This window comes from Lactuca sativa, chromosome 8, assembly GCF_002870075.4.
Source record: "Lactuca sativa cultivar Salinas chromosome 8, Lsat_Salinas_v11, whole genome shotgun sequence".
In the NCBI taxonomy this organism is placed as follows: domain Eukaryota; kingdom Viridiplantae; phylum Streptophyta; class Magnoliopsida; order Asterales; family Asteraceae; genus Lactuca; species Lactuca sativa.
In genome coordinates, this window is record NC_056630.2 from 279,257,585 (window position 1) to 279,276,148 (window position 18,564).

Consider the following 18,564-nt stretch of genomic DNA (forward strand, 5'->3'; position numbering starts at 1 on the left):
CAAATTTAGAAAGGAGTAATCAAACGTGGCACCTATATTGGATCCTAGTGGCATTGCAAAAGGTTTGAAAGGCCACGATGCAGATGGTCTTAAGCTATTGCAAAAAAAAAAAAAAAAGTCTGCTTTCTTTTTTAATTGCGATCGAATAGGTTTTTGATCGGCTCCAAAAAAAATCCTTCATCACAAAGTTACCAGACAGTTGAAATAAAAATAAATAAACCAAAACAGCCCCTAAAAAAATAAAAATAAATAAACTAAAACAGCCCCTATTTATTATCACAGTACAACTCTCATATCCTATTTTCTTTTATACTAGTAATGCCTGTAAGGCTGTAATGGTAAATTAATTGGAGATTGGTTCCTGTATATATTGGAGAGTACAAATCATTATGTTGTAAACCATGCATTATTGGTTGCATAAATTTCAATAACTGTATCCGGAAATTGTCACGTACCTTGAACAAGTCAATACATTAAAGACATTAACTCATTTATTTCTACATTTGGCCATTTTCCGTTCCAACCCCAAATCCAGTTCCATCCGGTCCATATTGTTTCCAAAAACTGTTTACCGGACCCGTATTTGGAAACCGAATCAGAACCTAATATCAGTCCAGTTCCTGGTCCTACTAAATATTCAAATTCCGGTTTTTGGGGCTATTCGGGTCGGGTCTTGACCATTTACATCCGTATTTTTTACCACCGAAAATTATCATTTATGATTACGAAGTTCTTGAGGAAAAAAGTCAAAAACAGATCTTTGAACCGATTTTTTTAAAAACACAAATCAAATCAGAAACATTATCATTATATACTTATGACTTTTAAATTCGAAAAATCCTAAATTTATATTCGGTTCATAGTCCGGTTTGGAAATGAACAGGTTCGAACTACCCAATGGACAGTTGGGCACCCCTATGTCCGAAATCAATGAAACCAAAAAGACAAAAAGTATAGTCTAGAAATTAATCTTGAATTTTAATGGAAACAACAAACTATTACAACTACAACAAAATAATCTAAATACACTGAAACTTATGCAAAAAACAGCTAGAAGGCAGCTTAATTGAGAAAGAAGAAGGCAGGTGCCCTGTTCTTCTTATGTAATCTGCTCTTTCAGAAGTTTTCACTGCCTGTTCATTCAAATTCACCTCCGCTTTTGCTCTTTTCTCTTCAGCAATCCTCCTCGTTGATGCAAGTTTGTTCGTATACTTCTCTTGTGCTCGGGATTTCAATCTTTCTGCCTTGGCCTAATCAAGATTTCACAAAAATAAAATTATAAAAGAACATATAAATAATCATTGTGTAGATCTTTTGACTCTGTAAAATGGTTGGTTATTGTTCCAACAACTCTGTCGTGTTGTGTCCAAGGAGCATGATATGATGTGAGATTTAGATCAGGTACATAGTGGCCCATAGGTGTCTGGCATAAAGCCAGACAAAAAGTCCAAAATCCACATTGGAATTGAAACTTCCACACTGCAACTGTTGAGACTCGAATCTTTAACTTTTCCACAAGTATACCACCTTGGAACCAATTGCAAATTCATATTCATATGATTTGGATGGGCATTAAGATCAAAATGTTACCTCCATTCTTTTCATTTCCATTTCGGCTTTCCGCTTTTCGTGATTCTCCCATGCTTGTATCTTCACTTCTTCGCGTTTGTATCTACCGATCATCACCATAAAAACATAGTATTAAGTCTTCACGTACAATTTCATTAAGTAATGAGTTTCTAGGGATTTTATGGATGCACGTTTTGAAAAAATTATTGTTATTTGAAGAATCAGAATCAAATAATTGGATACTTATGTGCTTAAAGCTATGGGTGGTTAGGTAATTTTATTTAGGTTAAATACAAGAAATAGCAATATACTTTTGTTTCTATCACAACATTGTAATGACGTTTGTTTTCTTATTAAGGCATTGTACACCGAAAAGCCTAACAAATTATAGTATTGTACTTTTCTTTTTTCCAATCAGGATATTACACTTTCAAAATTCTACCCAATTATAACACTGAAATTTGCTTTGTATCTGGACAACATTGCTACAATTACATATATTTTTCAATGTACAATGTTGTAACAAGACAAAATGCAAGTAATATGATACAATAAACAAATCAATGAAAGTACGTTGCAACATCACTTCAAAAATGCAAGTAATATCTTTCATTTAATCTGTTTTATATTTATCTCAATAATTAATTTTCTCAGACCAACTTCTTACTTGTTTTTTCATACCGGATTGATCTTAAATCATTACAAAATCAAAACTATTATTAAACACTCTAAACCGATTATTGCAACATCACATCAAAATAATTACTTTAAAAGCTCATCTAAACACCCCCTTAATCACCCACCGTATAAATGGGTTTTCTATAGAAAAACACAAGTTCAATCACATATGCTATATACGTGGGACCCATCATAAGTTAAGGCTGCAATTGTTACATAGGACTTGAAAATAATTATATAAACTTTTAGTGTTATTTTGATTGACAAAAGAAATACAACTTTCAACTTTTGTTGACCACCAAACACAGTACAAACTTACAAACTGTTATGTCCATTAAAAAAACTGAGTTTAAAAAATCTAAATGAATTTAAATTGAGGTTTTCATAAAAAGCATACGAATTTAATAAAAGGGTTGAAAAAATGTTGTCACCTTGCCATGTACTTTGCAAGTTCGGCTTCATCCCAAGCCATTGCTCGGTTTTCAAGAGGATTAAGCTTAGCATCTTGATGAATCGTTTTGTTCTCAGCAATATTTGGGTCGACCCTTTCTCGACCAAATCTTGTGGGCCCACCAACATCAGCACCATTTGGTCTAACCGGAGTCGAAGACCCAGAGGCTACAGGGCTCATGGCTCGAACCGGTGTAGCGGTTCTTGAAGGCTCCTGGCTAGCCATTGGAGTCATTTCGGTTCCCATATCTCTAACACAAATCGATCTAACTATTGTCCCAGGGTTCTCATTAGATCTCCACAATGAATCATCATGATCCATTTTTTTTGTTTCGATTCCTCCATCAACTCCTTCCTCCTCGCTACTTGGGTACTCTTTTTTAGGAACAGGTGCTATTAATCTTCTATCGTCTGCGTTTGAGTTACGTGGTGGCGCGTGGTTTGAGTGAGCCTTGTCTCCGCCTCTAGATAACTTGACTAACCATTTCTGGGCATCGTCCCATTTTGATGGTGTCGGTTTGCCTAGAGCTGTATGGTGCCGATGACCACCACCACCGCCGGCGCCGGAAAGTTCATGACTTGACACAGGATTCACGCAACCCTTGTCGTCAACTGACCTCATCTTCACTGATCTCTAAAACGGACTTTTTTTTTTTTTTTTTTGTAATGAATTAAAGAAAAATACCCATATTCTAGATTGGTAAAAGGATCAATATTAACAAATACAACTACACGGATCTAAACACATTGACGCTTTACAAGTAGGGAAAACAAGAAGACACAGGAACCTTAAAAGCTAACTTCAAAGTGGAAGAGCAGAAGAGCCCAAGTAAACCACTAAGCCACATGCATTGGCCAATTAGTTTAAGATTCGAGTGAATCAGTGGAGCGAAAAGCTGAAGACTTGCAGAAATTGACAGTTTTACTCGGATCAAACCTCGCAATTAAAAAATATATTTATTTTTTAATCAAGAATCTACTATATGCTTTCTGAAAAAATGCTTCACAGAGATGCAGGTAGGCTGTTTGATAAAATGACTCAGAGAAACAAGAGAACACCCAAATGAAGAAGTATGATGAATGTGCATGCTAACTTGAAATGCAAAAAAGCCAAGAAACAGAGGGTTTGATTGGGGAAAGATTTTAAAACTTTTTTAAATATGAGAGTATGAAATCTGCAGAGAATAAAACCTTGAAAGTAGGTATTGATTTTGAGAGTTGCAGGTTATAATACAATAATGGAGAGATAGAGATCTGATCCACCAAACAATGAGAAAAAACAAGGAATTTGTAAGTTGATTTTTCCAATGATGGTTAAAATTAAATGAAAACCAACAATAAAAATCAAATCATTTGGCATAGAAAGTTGCAAACTTTAATTACTACTTACTACCTCCATTGAATCTTGGGAAGTGTTTCATGACACTATATATCATTATATATTGTTGTACTGGCTCTGTTCTTCATGTAAGATGATGTTGGGGGCAGTAACATATTACCTCATTTTTTGTGCGGCTGACATTTTTAAAGAAATCGTACATTTAGGTTTAAAGTGTATTTGGTTGTACAATTTTTATAATATAATAGATAAACACCAAGTTAGATCCGGATCAGACCGACTCGAAAACCGAAAATCATGAATTAATTTATTTGAAACCGGATCGTTTTTGAATGTATCGGGTCGGGTTCGGTCCGGTCTGGTTTCGGGTTTTGAACCGAATTAAACTTTGACAGTGTTATTTAATATTTGAATTCGAGTAAATTCTTTCGTTCTTAAAGTATGTAGAATGTAAATAGGTTGTTTTCATGAAACATTTTTTTTCAATGCAATTATAAAGGTAAGTATTATTGTGGCTTTTGTTTGAATTTGGGATATATGTTGAGTTCGTGAAGTACTTGATATGATACTAAGTCATTTATGAGCTTGTATAATAATAGCACTTTGATTAGTTTTTAACGAGATGAAGTATTTTGAAGATTTACATAATTATAAGGTTTTTGTGTAAGATAGTAAAGTAAAATGTAGAGATTTAACTAGGAATTTATAGGGAAAAATGCAGAAAAGTCCAACCAATTATACATGTATATGATGAAAAACCCTTATATTATTTTATGTTCAGAAAAACCCTTATATTATTATTTACATTTCAAATAAAACCAATTTGTAGATTTTGAAGAGAAACGACCAGCTAAAAATATGATATGATATACATATCCCTTATACTTCTTCGATTATATGTAAAAACATGTCAAACCGAAATACATTTCGATTACTTTCACTTGATTGTATTCTCTATATGGTTGATTTTTCCCTCATTGACTAATTGTTTTTATCCTAATTAAAATCCGTGTCATATTGATAGACAAAAATGTAAGCGACATTAGATTTTTAGTTGTCAATTTCTCTTAAAACCCCGTATTTTGGTCTTTTTCGAATGGTAACTATTAATATAAGGGTTTTTCTGAACATAAAAATAATATAACGGTTTTTCTGCATATACATTTATAATTGGTTGGGCTTTTCTGCATTTTCCCGAATTTATAATGAAAACTTGATATAAATGTAATGTAATGTTAAATGAATTTCAAACATAATTTAAATGGATTATTAAAATGATAATTACAAAGTGATGAAGCTTAGTTGTAATTATTTTAATTAGACCAAGCTTTATGTCAAGACTTCATACATATCAAAGGTGCTCATTTGATGTTTGTAGATAAACTTATGTCATTGATCATTCGTATTTTGTTTTGTTTTGTTTTGTTTTTGTTTTTTTTTTGAACCGGCAAATAGAAGGTAACCCGACCCGATGGATCAGGAATGCCTGGCGAGCCACCAAGAGGGACACCACTCACCACCAAAGGGAACGAAGAATCGAACCCACGCCAATCCAGGGAAAATCCCCCAAATGTGCTCAGCCAAGAGTAGAACTCTTGACCTCACCCACTGAGGCCTATAACCCAGGATGCATCACAGCCATCTAGGCTGGTGATCATTCGTATTTTGTTGATCTTATCTGTTCTTCATAAATAATGTTGAATTTGCCCAAAATATTTTTGATAATCCAAATTTTACATTTTTAGAAATCTTACAATATAAAATTAACTAATAATTCAACGTCATTGTCTATATATTTAAACTTATGTTGATATCTATAAAATGAATTAAAGTGAAAATATTTTTCAGTCCGGTCCAGGTTAAATCCTGTATTTTGGGTACGGTATGGTCCGAACCCAAAACCTGATTATTGGTAAAAATAAAATCTGAAAACTGACCCACTAATATGAATATCTGGACCAACTCCGGTCCGTATTTTTTCGGTTAGGTCCAACGGATCGTGTGTTCATCCTTTCTTTATAGTTTCTTTATAGTGTTTTTTATCAAATGTTTTTAGTTCCAAATACATGTTCTCTATACTCATATAACGATTTTTGTTTAATTTAGGATTAATTTTTGCAATAAGTCGATAATACAAGTTATACAAAGAACAAAAAATTACTATATCCACCACCTTTTAAGTTGAAGATTTTTTATAAAAACTGTTATGAAGATGTTTTTTAAGGGTAAATTAATAAAAGTTATTATGTTTTTTTGTTACCTTGACATTATTTTATTGTTTAAATTAAGACATTGTTTTTTTCAATTTGTTTCAAACTTAACCATTTAGCTGTTACATGTTCATTCAGTTTTAAGTTGACATGACATGTTGATATGTCATTAAGTTGACATCACATTCGAGGTGTCAAAATCGAAAAAAAATGTAGTGATGTTTGTAATATCCAAAATGTAATGACTTTGTGCAATTTGTTTTCCATCGTAATAATGAAAATTCCTACAAAACAAATCATCAATGTACTTTTTAATGTTAGACAATATACATGTCTCTTAGACGTGTTAAATGTTACTATTTAATAATAATGACCGACTAATCCTTATGTATAATCCTTTTTCTCAACCTAAATAATCTATATGTTTTTAGCTTTTATTTAATTCGTTCGTTTTTTTTTTACGTAAAATGACAGAGGTTGTGGTCACATTTTACCTTTCACTTTTTTTGTCACCTCAACACCATCTCATTTTCACATCACCACTTCATTTTCATTTCACTATTCTCTCCTTCTTCAAAATCCAAGAAATAGTCACATTTCATTTCACTCAACCTCATTTTTTTCTTTTTTTAAATAAAATTACTATAACTATAATTTTATAAATAAATACAAATAATTAAATGAATAGTTTGTCAACACATGATTAATAAAAATCCTAATATTTCATTATTTGAAAAAAGAAAAATACATAATAGGAAACAAAATATGAATTAAAGGAAAATAAACTACGCGATCAAATCTAGCGGATATTTTTTTATCCTAATCACCCCTTCATCATCAAGACCATTTGGAGGTCGTCTTCCGAAAAAAGGTCGGTATTTTTTATAAAAGAATTCATATATTCTATACGGTGTTTTTCCTCGCGCTCTTTATCGGAAAAATTTTCACTTTCAAATGTCATACGTTCGGTGAAATTCAAGTTATATTGTTCAAAGTTCATTACCATTTTAAGCATTTCTTTCAATTCGTTGCTGAATCCCGGTACATTTGAGGAAGACCCCTTCCCTTTCCTTTTTTGCTTTGTCCCTACCCATTAGATGAAAATTTTCTTCTAACTAAAGCTTGTCATCTTCATTCAAATCGATCCTAAACCAATAAAATAAAATGAACTTATGTGTTTTTGTGTTGTTCAATCGAAGGATAAAAACAAAGTAAAATTACATTACTTCCAACTAACTTTTTGTGTGTACTGTGTTAAATTAAGCAAAATGAATACAATAATTCTGCCATTGTAGATGACATAATCTCCCTTGAACCAAAGTTCTAAGGTACATGACCAAAATACCATCAACTTGGTATCTTATTACAGAAAGAAAAACAAAGTCAAGAAAAAGTTAAACTAATCCTATAAGTACACCACAACTAATGCTTCTTTCTCCTAGTGTGCCCTAACTAACTTACTAAGGTACATGATTCAAATAATCACATCAATTGAACTTGTTTTTTTTATCTACATACAAAGCAACAAAGGTCAAACTGTAACGTCCCAAAATTCAAGACCAAAGATTTCTTTTAATAAAACATTACTTTAAGCAAAGACATCATTCCAAAACATAATCTGAGTATAAGTTTTCAAAACACATGTTCATTATCAGAGTAAACATTCCCAGACTGACTAATCTATGGTGTGTGCCATGCGATCACCCCGAGCTCCTCCCTCCGCTACCGGAAGTACCTGAAAACAAAACTGAAAACCGTAAGCACGAAGCTTAGTGAGTTCCCCACTTTACCACATACCATGCATAACCACATACTGAACATACTGGGCCACGCCCGCTATCCGGGGCCTCGCCCCCTTCTTCGGGCCTCGCCCGCTACAACGGCCCCGCCGCTCCAGGCCCCGCTTGGCTTCGAGCCCCGCTCGGATACAAATCTGTTTCACTTAGGCCTCGCCTGTCACAGGGCCCCGCCCACTAACATATAATAGCACATACACATATCACATAACATCACATAAGCTAAACGTATGCTAACAGCTCTTGCTCTAAGGCCTCGCCTATCTCTGGGCCCCGCCCGTGTCCTGCTACTGATGAGTCATGGAACCTCGTCCATACTCCTGCTGATAGTGAGATACGGGCCCAGCCCACTCTCACTCCTTTCCTAACTTGGGCCTCGCCCCTGGGCTGCTGCTACTGAGATGTGGAACACCATCCACACTCTGCTATTGGTGAGATACGGGACCTCGCCCACACTCACCTCCCTACCAGGCACATACAAGTATCACACAGACAACAAGTATAAACTATCACATAAACCATCTCTTGGGCACCCGCCCTCTATCATTGGACCTCATCCGAATATCATACTAGCATACTGTGCCTAGGGATAACCCCCATGTCTTCTACTCATAATTACATGGGCCGACATTGTGGCCGTAGACCCATTTACACAAAGGGAAACTCACCTGATACTGTTGAACTGCTGCTGCTAATCCCTTTGACCGCTACCTGACCACTGACTCCAAACTGCCGCTCCACTAGCTCCCCGAGCTACCAAAATCAACATAACACTTAGATTAACTGACCTTCAAAGGTCAACCAAATCAACTCTTGCCAAAGTCAAAGTCCTCGTCAAAGTCAACCTTCCAGGTCAACCCTACTCGCCGAGTCCACTTACTGACTCGCCGAGTCCCTATGCTCAAAGTCCTTCCAATCACGACTTGACTCGCCGAGTCAGCCCTTGACTCGCCGAGTCTACTGATTCCCGAATCCTGTCCTGTCCGACTCACTGAGTCCTTTCTCAACTCGCTGACTCGAGTCTTAACTCGAAGGGTTTGGGACTACGCGACCTGACTCGCCGAGTCTAAGAACAGACTCACCGAGTACAAGGCAATCTTCATCCAACTCGCCGAGTTGTTCATCCAACTCGCCGAGTTCATGCCTATCATCATCCGACTCGATGAGCTGTTCATCCCACTCGTCGAGTTCCTCCTCATCTTCAGGCTACTCGCCGAGTCCACTCGAAGGACTCGCCGAGTCCATTAAGATCTACTTACATGCAGAGGACTTTCGAGTCATGCATGGACTCCAAACTGTAGATCTACCCTTCCCAAGCCTATTCCCCACGTAAAGTTGCAAACTTTATGTGCAAAGATGGAGATCTAAGCAAAATACACCATGAACTAGGGTTCAAGACCAAGAGGCTCCAAAATCCACCCAATGGCTGATACTTTACGGGATTCTAAACCAAAACAAGCATGGATCTGAAATAGCAACCTCATATCTGGACCTCAAGCTCGAAATTGATCTTAGACATGGCTTAATGTAACACCAAGAATTTAAAAATAATTTTTCGCATTTTATAAAGGCAAAATTCATTTAATATTCATAAAAACATCATTGTTTGTAATTCATTTCATAACATATGAAAACCCCAAGATCACATAATATAAAAATCCCGCGTGTGTGCACTGATCAGGCCGGCGCCTTCCCGCGATCCTCACTAGTACCTGAAACAAATAACACCAACACTGTAAGCATAAAGCTTAGTGAGTTCCTCAAAATACCACATAACACATATTAGCCACTCGAGCTATAACTCTGTGGGTCCGTGCACCCATACTCTGTGAACCCTCAGGTTCTAACTCTGTAAACAAGCATAGCATAAATCACATAGAAGAATGCAGTGCAACACATAACATACATAGCATACAAATACTCTATCATATAACTCTGGTTACCTACTCAAGGTAAAGTATAGTGAGAAGACTCACCTCGCGTGTCTCGATATCTCACAACCCTGGGAATCCCTCGTGCCCGATTCTCCGAGCTCTAATCCTCCTATAACATCATATGTCCCTAGTTAACACTTTATATCTCTAATGTTGACTATCCCTAAGAAGTCAACACAGGTCCACTCTGGTTAACGGTCAACGGTCAACTTTGACCGGACTCGGCGAGTGCTAGGGCGACTCGGCGAGTCTAAACGTTCTCACCAATTCTCTAAGATTCCCTTTCTACACGTCGAGTATCCCCCCTGACTCGACGAGTTCCTCCTGGAAGAATCGCGGGGCCACCCCGACTCAACTCGCCGAGTCTGAAGAACAACTCGGCGAGCCCCAGTTCGACTCAGACCACCTGTTAACCCTCTCTAACTCACCCTGACTCACCGATCCAACCCATAACCCGGACAGGACCACTCTAAGGCAATCTTCAAGCTACTCGCCGAGTCTGTTCATCGGACTCGGCGAGTCCATGCCATGCAACCGCTCAAACTGCTTTCTAAGGTCAGATTTGCTCCGGCAATTCATAGGTCTGGCCTTCCTAGACTGGTTCATCACGTAAAGTCCTCATTTCGGTGCTCATAATACACCCCATGACTCATAATTTACGTTTTGACCTAAGGCATAAGGATTCCAATCCAAAACCTCCATTAATTCCCGAAAAGCTCAGGCATGGGACATTCTGGACTTCCAAGGGTCCCAATATAGGGTTCCAATCGCTTGGGAGACTAAGGAAACACTCAATCTAGTCACAAAAGGGTTCAATAAACCCTAATCCATATACACATCAACATAGAAGGGAACAACTCGAAAATATTACCTGAATAACGTTGCTCTGCGTCCCCAACCCTCAGAATATGGCTTCTCCTATTGTTCCCTTAACCAAGCCTCCTCCTCCTTGCAAAATAACACTTCCAAGATCAATAATGGTCTTCTACCTTGCTTCAGATGCTTACAATCGAATTAGGGTTTCACTCACAGGACTAGGGTGAACAATGACGGCCATAAGGCCCCTTATATATGTCCCAAACCTGAACGGTTAGGGTTTCGCTAAACAGCGCGGACTCGCCGAGTCCAGTCGCGAACCCGCGACCAGATCCGTGATCCTACTCGGCGAGTCTGAGCTCCAACTCGCCGAGTCCCCTCTTAAAACACCCAAAATCATAAATATAACAATACCTAGAATTCCGGGCTGTTACAACTCTCCCCTACTAGGACTAGACTTCGCCCTCGAAGTCTCACTCTGAAATAGCTCCGGATGCTGCTCCCGCATCTCACGCTCCGGCTCCCAGGTCATTTCCGATCCCTTCCGTTGCTGCCACTGAACTAACACCAGAGGTATATCCTTATTCCTCAGAACCTTGATCTTCCGACCTCTGATGGCCACTGGTCTCTCGGCATAATTCAGGCTCGCATCCACCTGAATGTCCTCTAATGGAACCACTGCCGACTCATCGGCTATACACTTTCTCAATTGCAACACATGAAAAGTGTCGTGGATCTGTATCAATTCCGTTGGCAACTCCAAACGGTAGGCCACCCGGCCTACCCTCGCAATCACACGAAAAGGCCCAATATACCGGGGCCCCAACTTGCCCCTCTTCCTGAATCGAATCACTCCTTTCCAAGGAGAGACCTTCAGGAGTACGGAGTCGCCGACCTGAAACTCAAGCTCGGACCGGCGTCTGTCTGCATAACTTTTTTGTCGGCTCTGGGCGGTCAATAACCTCTGTCTAACCTGCTGAATCTGCTCTGTCGTCTGAAGCACGATCTCTGTACTGCCCATCACTCTCTGTCCCACCTCTCCCCAACAAATGGGGGTCCGACACCTCCTACCATACAACAGCTCAAAGGGCGGCATACCGATGCTCGAATGATGGTTGTTGTTGTAGGAAAACTCCGCCAAGGGCAAATACGCATCCCAGCTACCCCCAAAATCCAACACACACGCCCGAAGCATGTCCTCGAGCGTCTGAATTGTCCGCTCACTCTGACCGTCTGTCTGGGGATGATATGCGGTACTAAAATGCAATCTAGTACCCAACTCCTCATGAAATTTCTTCCAGAACCTGGAAGTGAAACGCACATCACGATCTGAAACGATCGAGATTGGCACCCCATGCCGAGATACTACTTCTCTCACATACACCTCCGCCAATTTCTCTGCTGAAGAACTCTCACTAATGGCAAGGAAGTGAGCGCTCTTTGTCAATCTATCTACAATCACCCAAATTGCATCAACTCCTCTGGCAGTCCTCGGCAATTTGGTGATGAAATCCATAGTGATATGTTCCCACTTCCACTCGGGAACCTCCAATGGCTGCAACTTGCCATGCGGTCTCTGGTGCTTGGCCTTAACCCTACGGCAGGTCAAGCACCTCTCGACAAACCACGCGACATCCCTCTTCATGCAGGGCCACCAATATTCTCTCCTCAAATCCAAATACATCTTTGTAGCCCCGGGATGGATCGATAATTTCGATCGATGTGCCTCCTCCATCAAAGTAGTACGCGTACCGCCCACAAACGGTACCCAAATCCGACCCTGAAAGGTCATCAACCCTCGAACATCAGTAACGAACTCTGAAACCAGACCAACGACCCGTTCCCTCTTCTGCATCTCCGGTTGCATAGCCTCAGACTGTGCCCCACGAATGGCATCCAGTACTGGAGCTATCACGGTCAACCTCAAACATACATTTCGTAGTGGAGTGCTCTCCCCCTTACGGCTCAACGCATCTGCTACCACATTAGCTTTGCCCGGGTGGTACAGGATCTCGCAATCATAATCCTTGACCACATCCAACCATCTCCTCTGACGCATGTTTAGGTTGGGCTGGTCCATCAAGTACTTCAAACTCTTATGGTCCGTGTATATCGTGCAACGAACCCCATACAAGTAATTACGCCAAATCTTGAGGACGAACACTACCGCCCCCAGCTCTAGATCATGCGTGGGATATCTCGTCTCGTGAGGCTTCAGCTGCCTCGATGCATATGCTATTACATGCCCTCTTTGCATCAGAACTGCACCCAAACCCAAAATAGATGCATCACAATAAACTACAAAATCCTCCATCCCTTCCGGGAGAGCTAACACCGGGGCTTCGCACAATCTCTAGCGAAGTGTCTCAAAAGAGGTCTGCTGCTCGGGTCCCCATGAGAATGCAACCCCCTTTCGGGTCAATATAGTGAGTGGCACTGCAATTCTGGAGAAGTCCTTAATAAATCTCCGATAATACCCTGCCAATCCAAGGAAACTCCTGATCTTAGAGGGTGACTTCGGCACCTCCCAACTCATCACCGCCTCAACCTTGGCCGGATCGACCAATATCCCTTCCTGATTAACAACATGTCCTAGGAATTGGACCTCCCGCAACCAGAAGTCACACTTGGAGAACTTTGCATAAAGCTTCTCCGATCTCAAAACCCCAAGGACCTCCCTCAAATGTTCCTCATGCTGCTCTCTAGATCTCGAATACACCAAAATATCATCGATAAATACAATCACTGACCGATCCAACATCGGCCTACATACCCTGTTCATGAGATCCATGAATACAGCCGGGGCGTTGGTGAGCCCAAAAGGCATCACCACAAACTCATAATGCCCATATCGCGTCCTGAATGCTGTCTTCTGTACGTCCTCATCCCGCACTTTCACTTGATGATATCCCGACCTCAAGTCGATCTTGGAAAACCAAGATGCTCCCTGCAACTGATCAAATAAATCGTCGATCCTAGGTAATGGGTAACGGTTCTTGACCGTCAACTTGTTCAACTCCCGGTAATCAATGCACATCCGGTGTGAACCATCTTTCTTCTTGACGAACATAATAGGTGCTCCCCACGGCGAGCTGCTCGGCCGAATGAATCCCTTCCCCAGCAACTCCTGAAGCTGCGAGGATAACTCTTGCATCTCTGGAGGTGCAAGACGATAAGGCACCTTAGCGATAGGCGTGGCTCCCGGAATCAAATCAATACCAAACTCCACTTGCCTCACAGGAGGTACTCCCGACAGCTCCTCGGGAAAGACATCTGGAAACTCACGCACCACCGGTACCTCCTCAACTGAACTCGGTCTCTCGGAAGTCGCTCGCGTATCCATCACATACGCCACAAAACCCTTACAGCCTTGCTGTAGACACTGCCTCGCTCTGGCGGCCGAACAAAAGGCTGATCCCGAACGCGTACCCTCGCCGTACACCGAAAGAACTCCCCCACTAGGGTCTCGTATAGTCACCAGCTGACGCTCGCAGTCGATGACTGCGCTGAATCGGCTCAACCAGTCCATGCCCACAATGACACAGACATCACCCATCGCGATAGGAATCAGGTCAATTGGAAACTCAACCCCAAAAATCTCTAACACACATCCCCGGAAGACCCCCGTGGCACAAATCACTCTATCATCAGCTATGGAAACTCTCAGAGGCCGACTCAATGTCTCACGACTAACACTGATATGCTGACTAAAGGCCAGAGATACAAAAGACCGACTCGCACCCGAGTCAAATAACACTAAAGCAGGCACATAATTCACAAGGAAGGTACCTACACATAACCTAATATAAGCATAATATTTCAACATCAATATAAATACATGAAAGGAAACGTACCAGCCACCACATCGGGCGCAGCGCGGACTTCCTCCGCAGTCAGCTGGAAGGCTCTCCCTCGAGCTCTTAGTGCTTTGGTCTTCATAGGCCGACTCTCTGTAGCTCTGATGGCGGCAGGAGCAGATCCCTGAGGTGCTTCGCGTAGCTGCGGACACTCAGCCTTCCGGTGTCCAGTCTGGTTGCAGTGAAAGCACACTGCAAACCCCTTGGGGCAGTCCTTGGCCATGTGCCCCTCCTTGCCACATTTGTAGCAAGACCCCACTCGACAAACTCCGTCATGCCCCTTGCCGCACTTCCCGCAAGTGCGGCCCTTCTGGCTCCCTGGTCTGGGATCAGCAGGCTTGGCCCGCTTGGCGGCCGGCTGCGACTGTGCCGGTCGCCGATCCCTCCCTTGAGACTCCGCCTCCTCCTTGGCCTGAGTCTCAAGCTCGATCTCCCTCTTCCGGGCATTTTCCTGAAGCTCGGCAAATGTCCGGTACGAGGAGTTTGCAGCGAACTCCCGAATATCTCGCCTCAAGACGCTCAAGTAGCGGCTCATACGTGCCTGCTCAGTGGGCACGTGCTCAGGGCAGAACATCGCCCTCTCGTGGAACATCCTCGTGATTGCTGTAACAGACTCAGTACCCTGCTTGAGGGTCAGAAAATCCTGTGCTAAACGCTCCCTCTCCACCTGGGGAACGTACTCATCTCGAAACATGGTGGTGAACCTCTCCCAGGTCACCGCAGAAAGCTCAGCAGGCGTATAATGCGCCGTTGCAAACTTCCACCAGTCCTTCGCTCCCAAGCGAAGCTGGTTCAGCGCGAATCGGACCTTCAAATGCTCAGGAGACGAGCAAGTGAAGAAGCACCCCTCAATATTAGATATCCACCTCATCGCTGCCACCGGACCCTGGGTCCCATCGAACTCTGGTGGTTTTGTGTTGCTGAATTCCCGGAATAGTAACGCATCCCCACCCTGCGGCCTTGCAGCAGTCACCGCTGCGGTAGCCGCTGCAGCAGCAGCCTCAGTAAGAGCGGCATAACGCTCGTCGAACGTCTCAATCAGCGTGGTCTTTATGGACCTAAACATCTCCGGAATCTCTGCCCTGATGGCTGCAGCTACCTCCTCCTGGATGATCCGGCGGATATCCTCCTCACTGGTACCACTGCTCTCGGACGTGAAACGTGTCCTCACCATGATCTATCGCTGAAATACGACATACAATAAATTTAGAATCCCCATGAACACACTCACACTCGTCAACTCTTTCCTCCTTGATTCTTGGCATTCCAAAGATTTTTACTTGGGCTGCACCCCGCTCCGGTGCTTCCAGTAGTACGGGCCCAATACTGCTGTCCACACCGCGTCAGAATACACTCCAAGTCCTCCTCTTCGGATTCCAGGTCTCAAGTACTCTATCATGCGTAGATCACTCTCTAATAGATCTCTCATAAGTCCCTCGCTGATACCTACTCACTCTCAAGCATCTCATAGCAGCTCACCTCTCCCTAGGCTAAGGCATCACAAATCAGGCCAATCTAGTTCTAATAGCAATGCCTAGCCTACTCTAGCATGCAGATACATCATATTAATATTAACATCACATAATGTAAGGGTATTTTGGGAAATCACCGTTCGGGCGCGGGCTGATCGTACACACATCTCTTGCTCTGCGTCTTTTAAAAAATCTTTTAATCTTTTGAAAATTACATCTCAATCCTCAGTTTGAGTTCAAATACGCCCGAAGGTGTACTCGAATCCCTCAAACCAAGGCTCTGATACCAAATTGTAACACCAAGAATTTAAAAATAATTTTTCGCATTTTATAAAGGCAAAATTCATTTAATATTCATAAAAACATCATTGTTTGTAATTCATTTCATAACATATGAAAACCCCAAGATCACATAATATAAAAATCCCGCGTGTGTGCACTGATCAGGCCGGCGCCTTCCCGCGATCCTCACTAGTACCTGAAACAAATAACACCAACACTGTAAGCATAAAGCTTAGTGAGTTCCCCAAAATACCACATAGCACATATTAGCCACTCGAGCTATAACTCTGTGGGTCCGTGCACCCATACTCTGTGAACCCTCAGGTTCTAACTCTGTAAACAAGCATAGCATAAATCACATAGAAGAATGCAGTGCAACACATAACATACATAGCATACAAATACTCTATCATATAACTCTGGTTACCTACTCAAGGTAAAGTATAGTGAGAAGACTCACCTCGCGTGTCTCGATATCTCACAACCCTGGGAATCCCTCGTGCCCGATTCTCCAAGCTCTAATCCTCCTATAACATCATATGTCCCTAGTTAACACTTTATATCTCTAATGTTGACTATCCCTAAGAAGTCAACACAGGTCCACTCTGGTCAACGGTCAACGGTCAGCTTTGACCGGACTCGGCGAGTGCTAGGGCGACTCGGCGAGTCTAAACGTTCTCACCAATTCTCTAAGATTCCCTTTCTACACGTCGAGTATCCCCCCTGACTCGACGAGTTCCTCCTGGAAGAATCGCGGGGCCACCCCGACTCAACTCGCCGAGTCTGAAGAACAACTCGGCGAGCCCCAGTTCGACTCAGACCACCTGTTAACCCTCTCTAACTCGCCCTGACTCACCGATCCAACCCATAACCCGGACAGGACCACTCTAAGGCAATCTTCAAGCTACTCACCGAGTCTGTTCATCGGACTCGGCGAGTCCATGCCATGCAACCGCTCAAACTGCTTTCTAAGGTCAGATTTGCTCCGGCAATTCATAGGTCTGGCCTTCCTAGACTGGTTCATCACGTAAAGTCCTCATTTCGGTGCTCATAATACACCCCATGACTCATAATTTACGTTTTGACCTAAGGCATAAGGATTCCAATCCAAAACCTCCATTAATTCCCGAAAAGCTCAGGCATGGGACATTCTGGACTTCCAAGGGTCCCAATATAGGGTTCCAATCGCTTGGGAGACTAAGGAAACACTCAATCTAGTCACAAAAGGGTTTAATAAACCCTAATCCATATACACATCAACATAGAAGGGAACAACTCGAAAATATTACCTGAATAACGTTGCTCTGCGTCCCCAACCCTCAGAATATGGCTTCTCCTATTGTTCCCTTAACCAAGCCTCCTCCTCCTTGCAAAATAACACTTCCAAGATCAATAATGGTCTTCTACCTTGCTCCAGATGCTCACAATCGAATTAGGGTTTCACTCACAGGACTAGGGTGAACAATGACGGCCATAAGGCCCCTTATATATGTCCCAAACCTGAACGGTTAGGGTTTCGCTAAACAGCGCGGACTCGCCGAGTCCATATCCGGACTCGCCGAGTCCAGTCGCGAACCCGCGACCAGATCCGTGATCCTACTCGGCGAGTCTGAGCTCCAACTCGCCGAGTCCCCTCTTAAAACACCCAAAATCATAAATATAACAATACCTGAAATTCCAGGCTGTTACACTTAAAAGCCCCAAAACTCATAACCAAAGAAGATCTAAAGGAGAGAAACGAATTAATACCTTCAAATGTTCTGAAATGTTCCCTAAAATTCGGATCCAAGGCCACTCCTTGATGCTTCAAAGATTCCCACTTCTTCTTCTTCTAAATCACTCAAAAATGGCTAAAAGCTTGAATGAGCACAATGGAGGCTTAGGGTGCGGCGTCCTGGGTGTGAGAGACAGTAAAGGAGCCCTAGGAAGAAGAATGTGGCGATTAAATAGGCTCCAAGCCTCGGATTTAGGGTTTTCCTCGCACAGACCAGACTCGCCGAGTCACCTTGGCCGACTCGCCGAGTCGGTCACTTACTCCTCGACTCGGATCCCGCTCGGACTCGCCGAGTCCCTCCTTGGACTCGTCGAGTCGACCCCTAAACTTAGGGTTTTCTTTCCTTTCTTGGCCTTCAAAACTTTGGGTGTTACACAAACCATGGTT

General features: G+C 42.0%; 1 protein-coding gene across 1 annotated transcript; it reads right to left on the reverse strand.

The window, feature by feature from the left end:
* Positions 1-943: 943 nt before the first annotated feature.
* Positions 944-4,226, reverse strand: LOC111918320 (uncharacterized protein At3g61260). Its single transcript, XM_023913998.3, has 3 exons — positions 2,679-4,226; positions 1,591-1,672; positions 944-1,250 (listed from the first exon to the last, which is right to left on the reverse strand). The coding sequence occupies exons 1-3, from the start codon at positions 3,317-3,319 to the stop codon at positions 1,020-1,022; spliced, it is 954 nt and encodes a 317-aa protein (XP_023769766.1). The 5' UTR covers positions 3,320-4,226; the 3' UTR covers positions 944-1,019.
* Between the last annotated feature and the right edge of the window lie 14,338 nt (positions 4,227-18,564).

What these genes read in the sequence shown, in the direction of transcription:
- LOC111918320 (XM_023913998.3), bottom strand. Translation starts at nt 3,319, where the DNA reads ATGAGGTCAGTTGACGACAAGGGTTGCGTGAATCCTGTGTCAAGTCAT. An exon ending in CTTGCAAAGTACATGGCAAG is followed by an intron (nt 1,673 to 2,678) that starts GTGACAACATTT and finishes GATGATCGGTAG; the next exon opens with ATACAAACGCGAAGAAGTGA. An exon ending in TGGAAATGAAAAGAATGGAG is followed by an intron (nt 1,251 to 1,590) that starts GTAACATTTTGA and finishes AATCTTGATTAG; the next exon opens with GCCAAGGCAGAAAGATTGAA.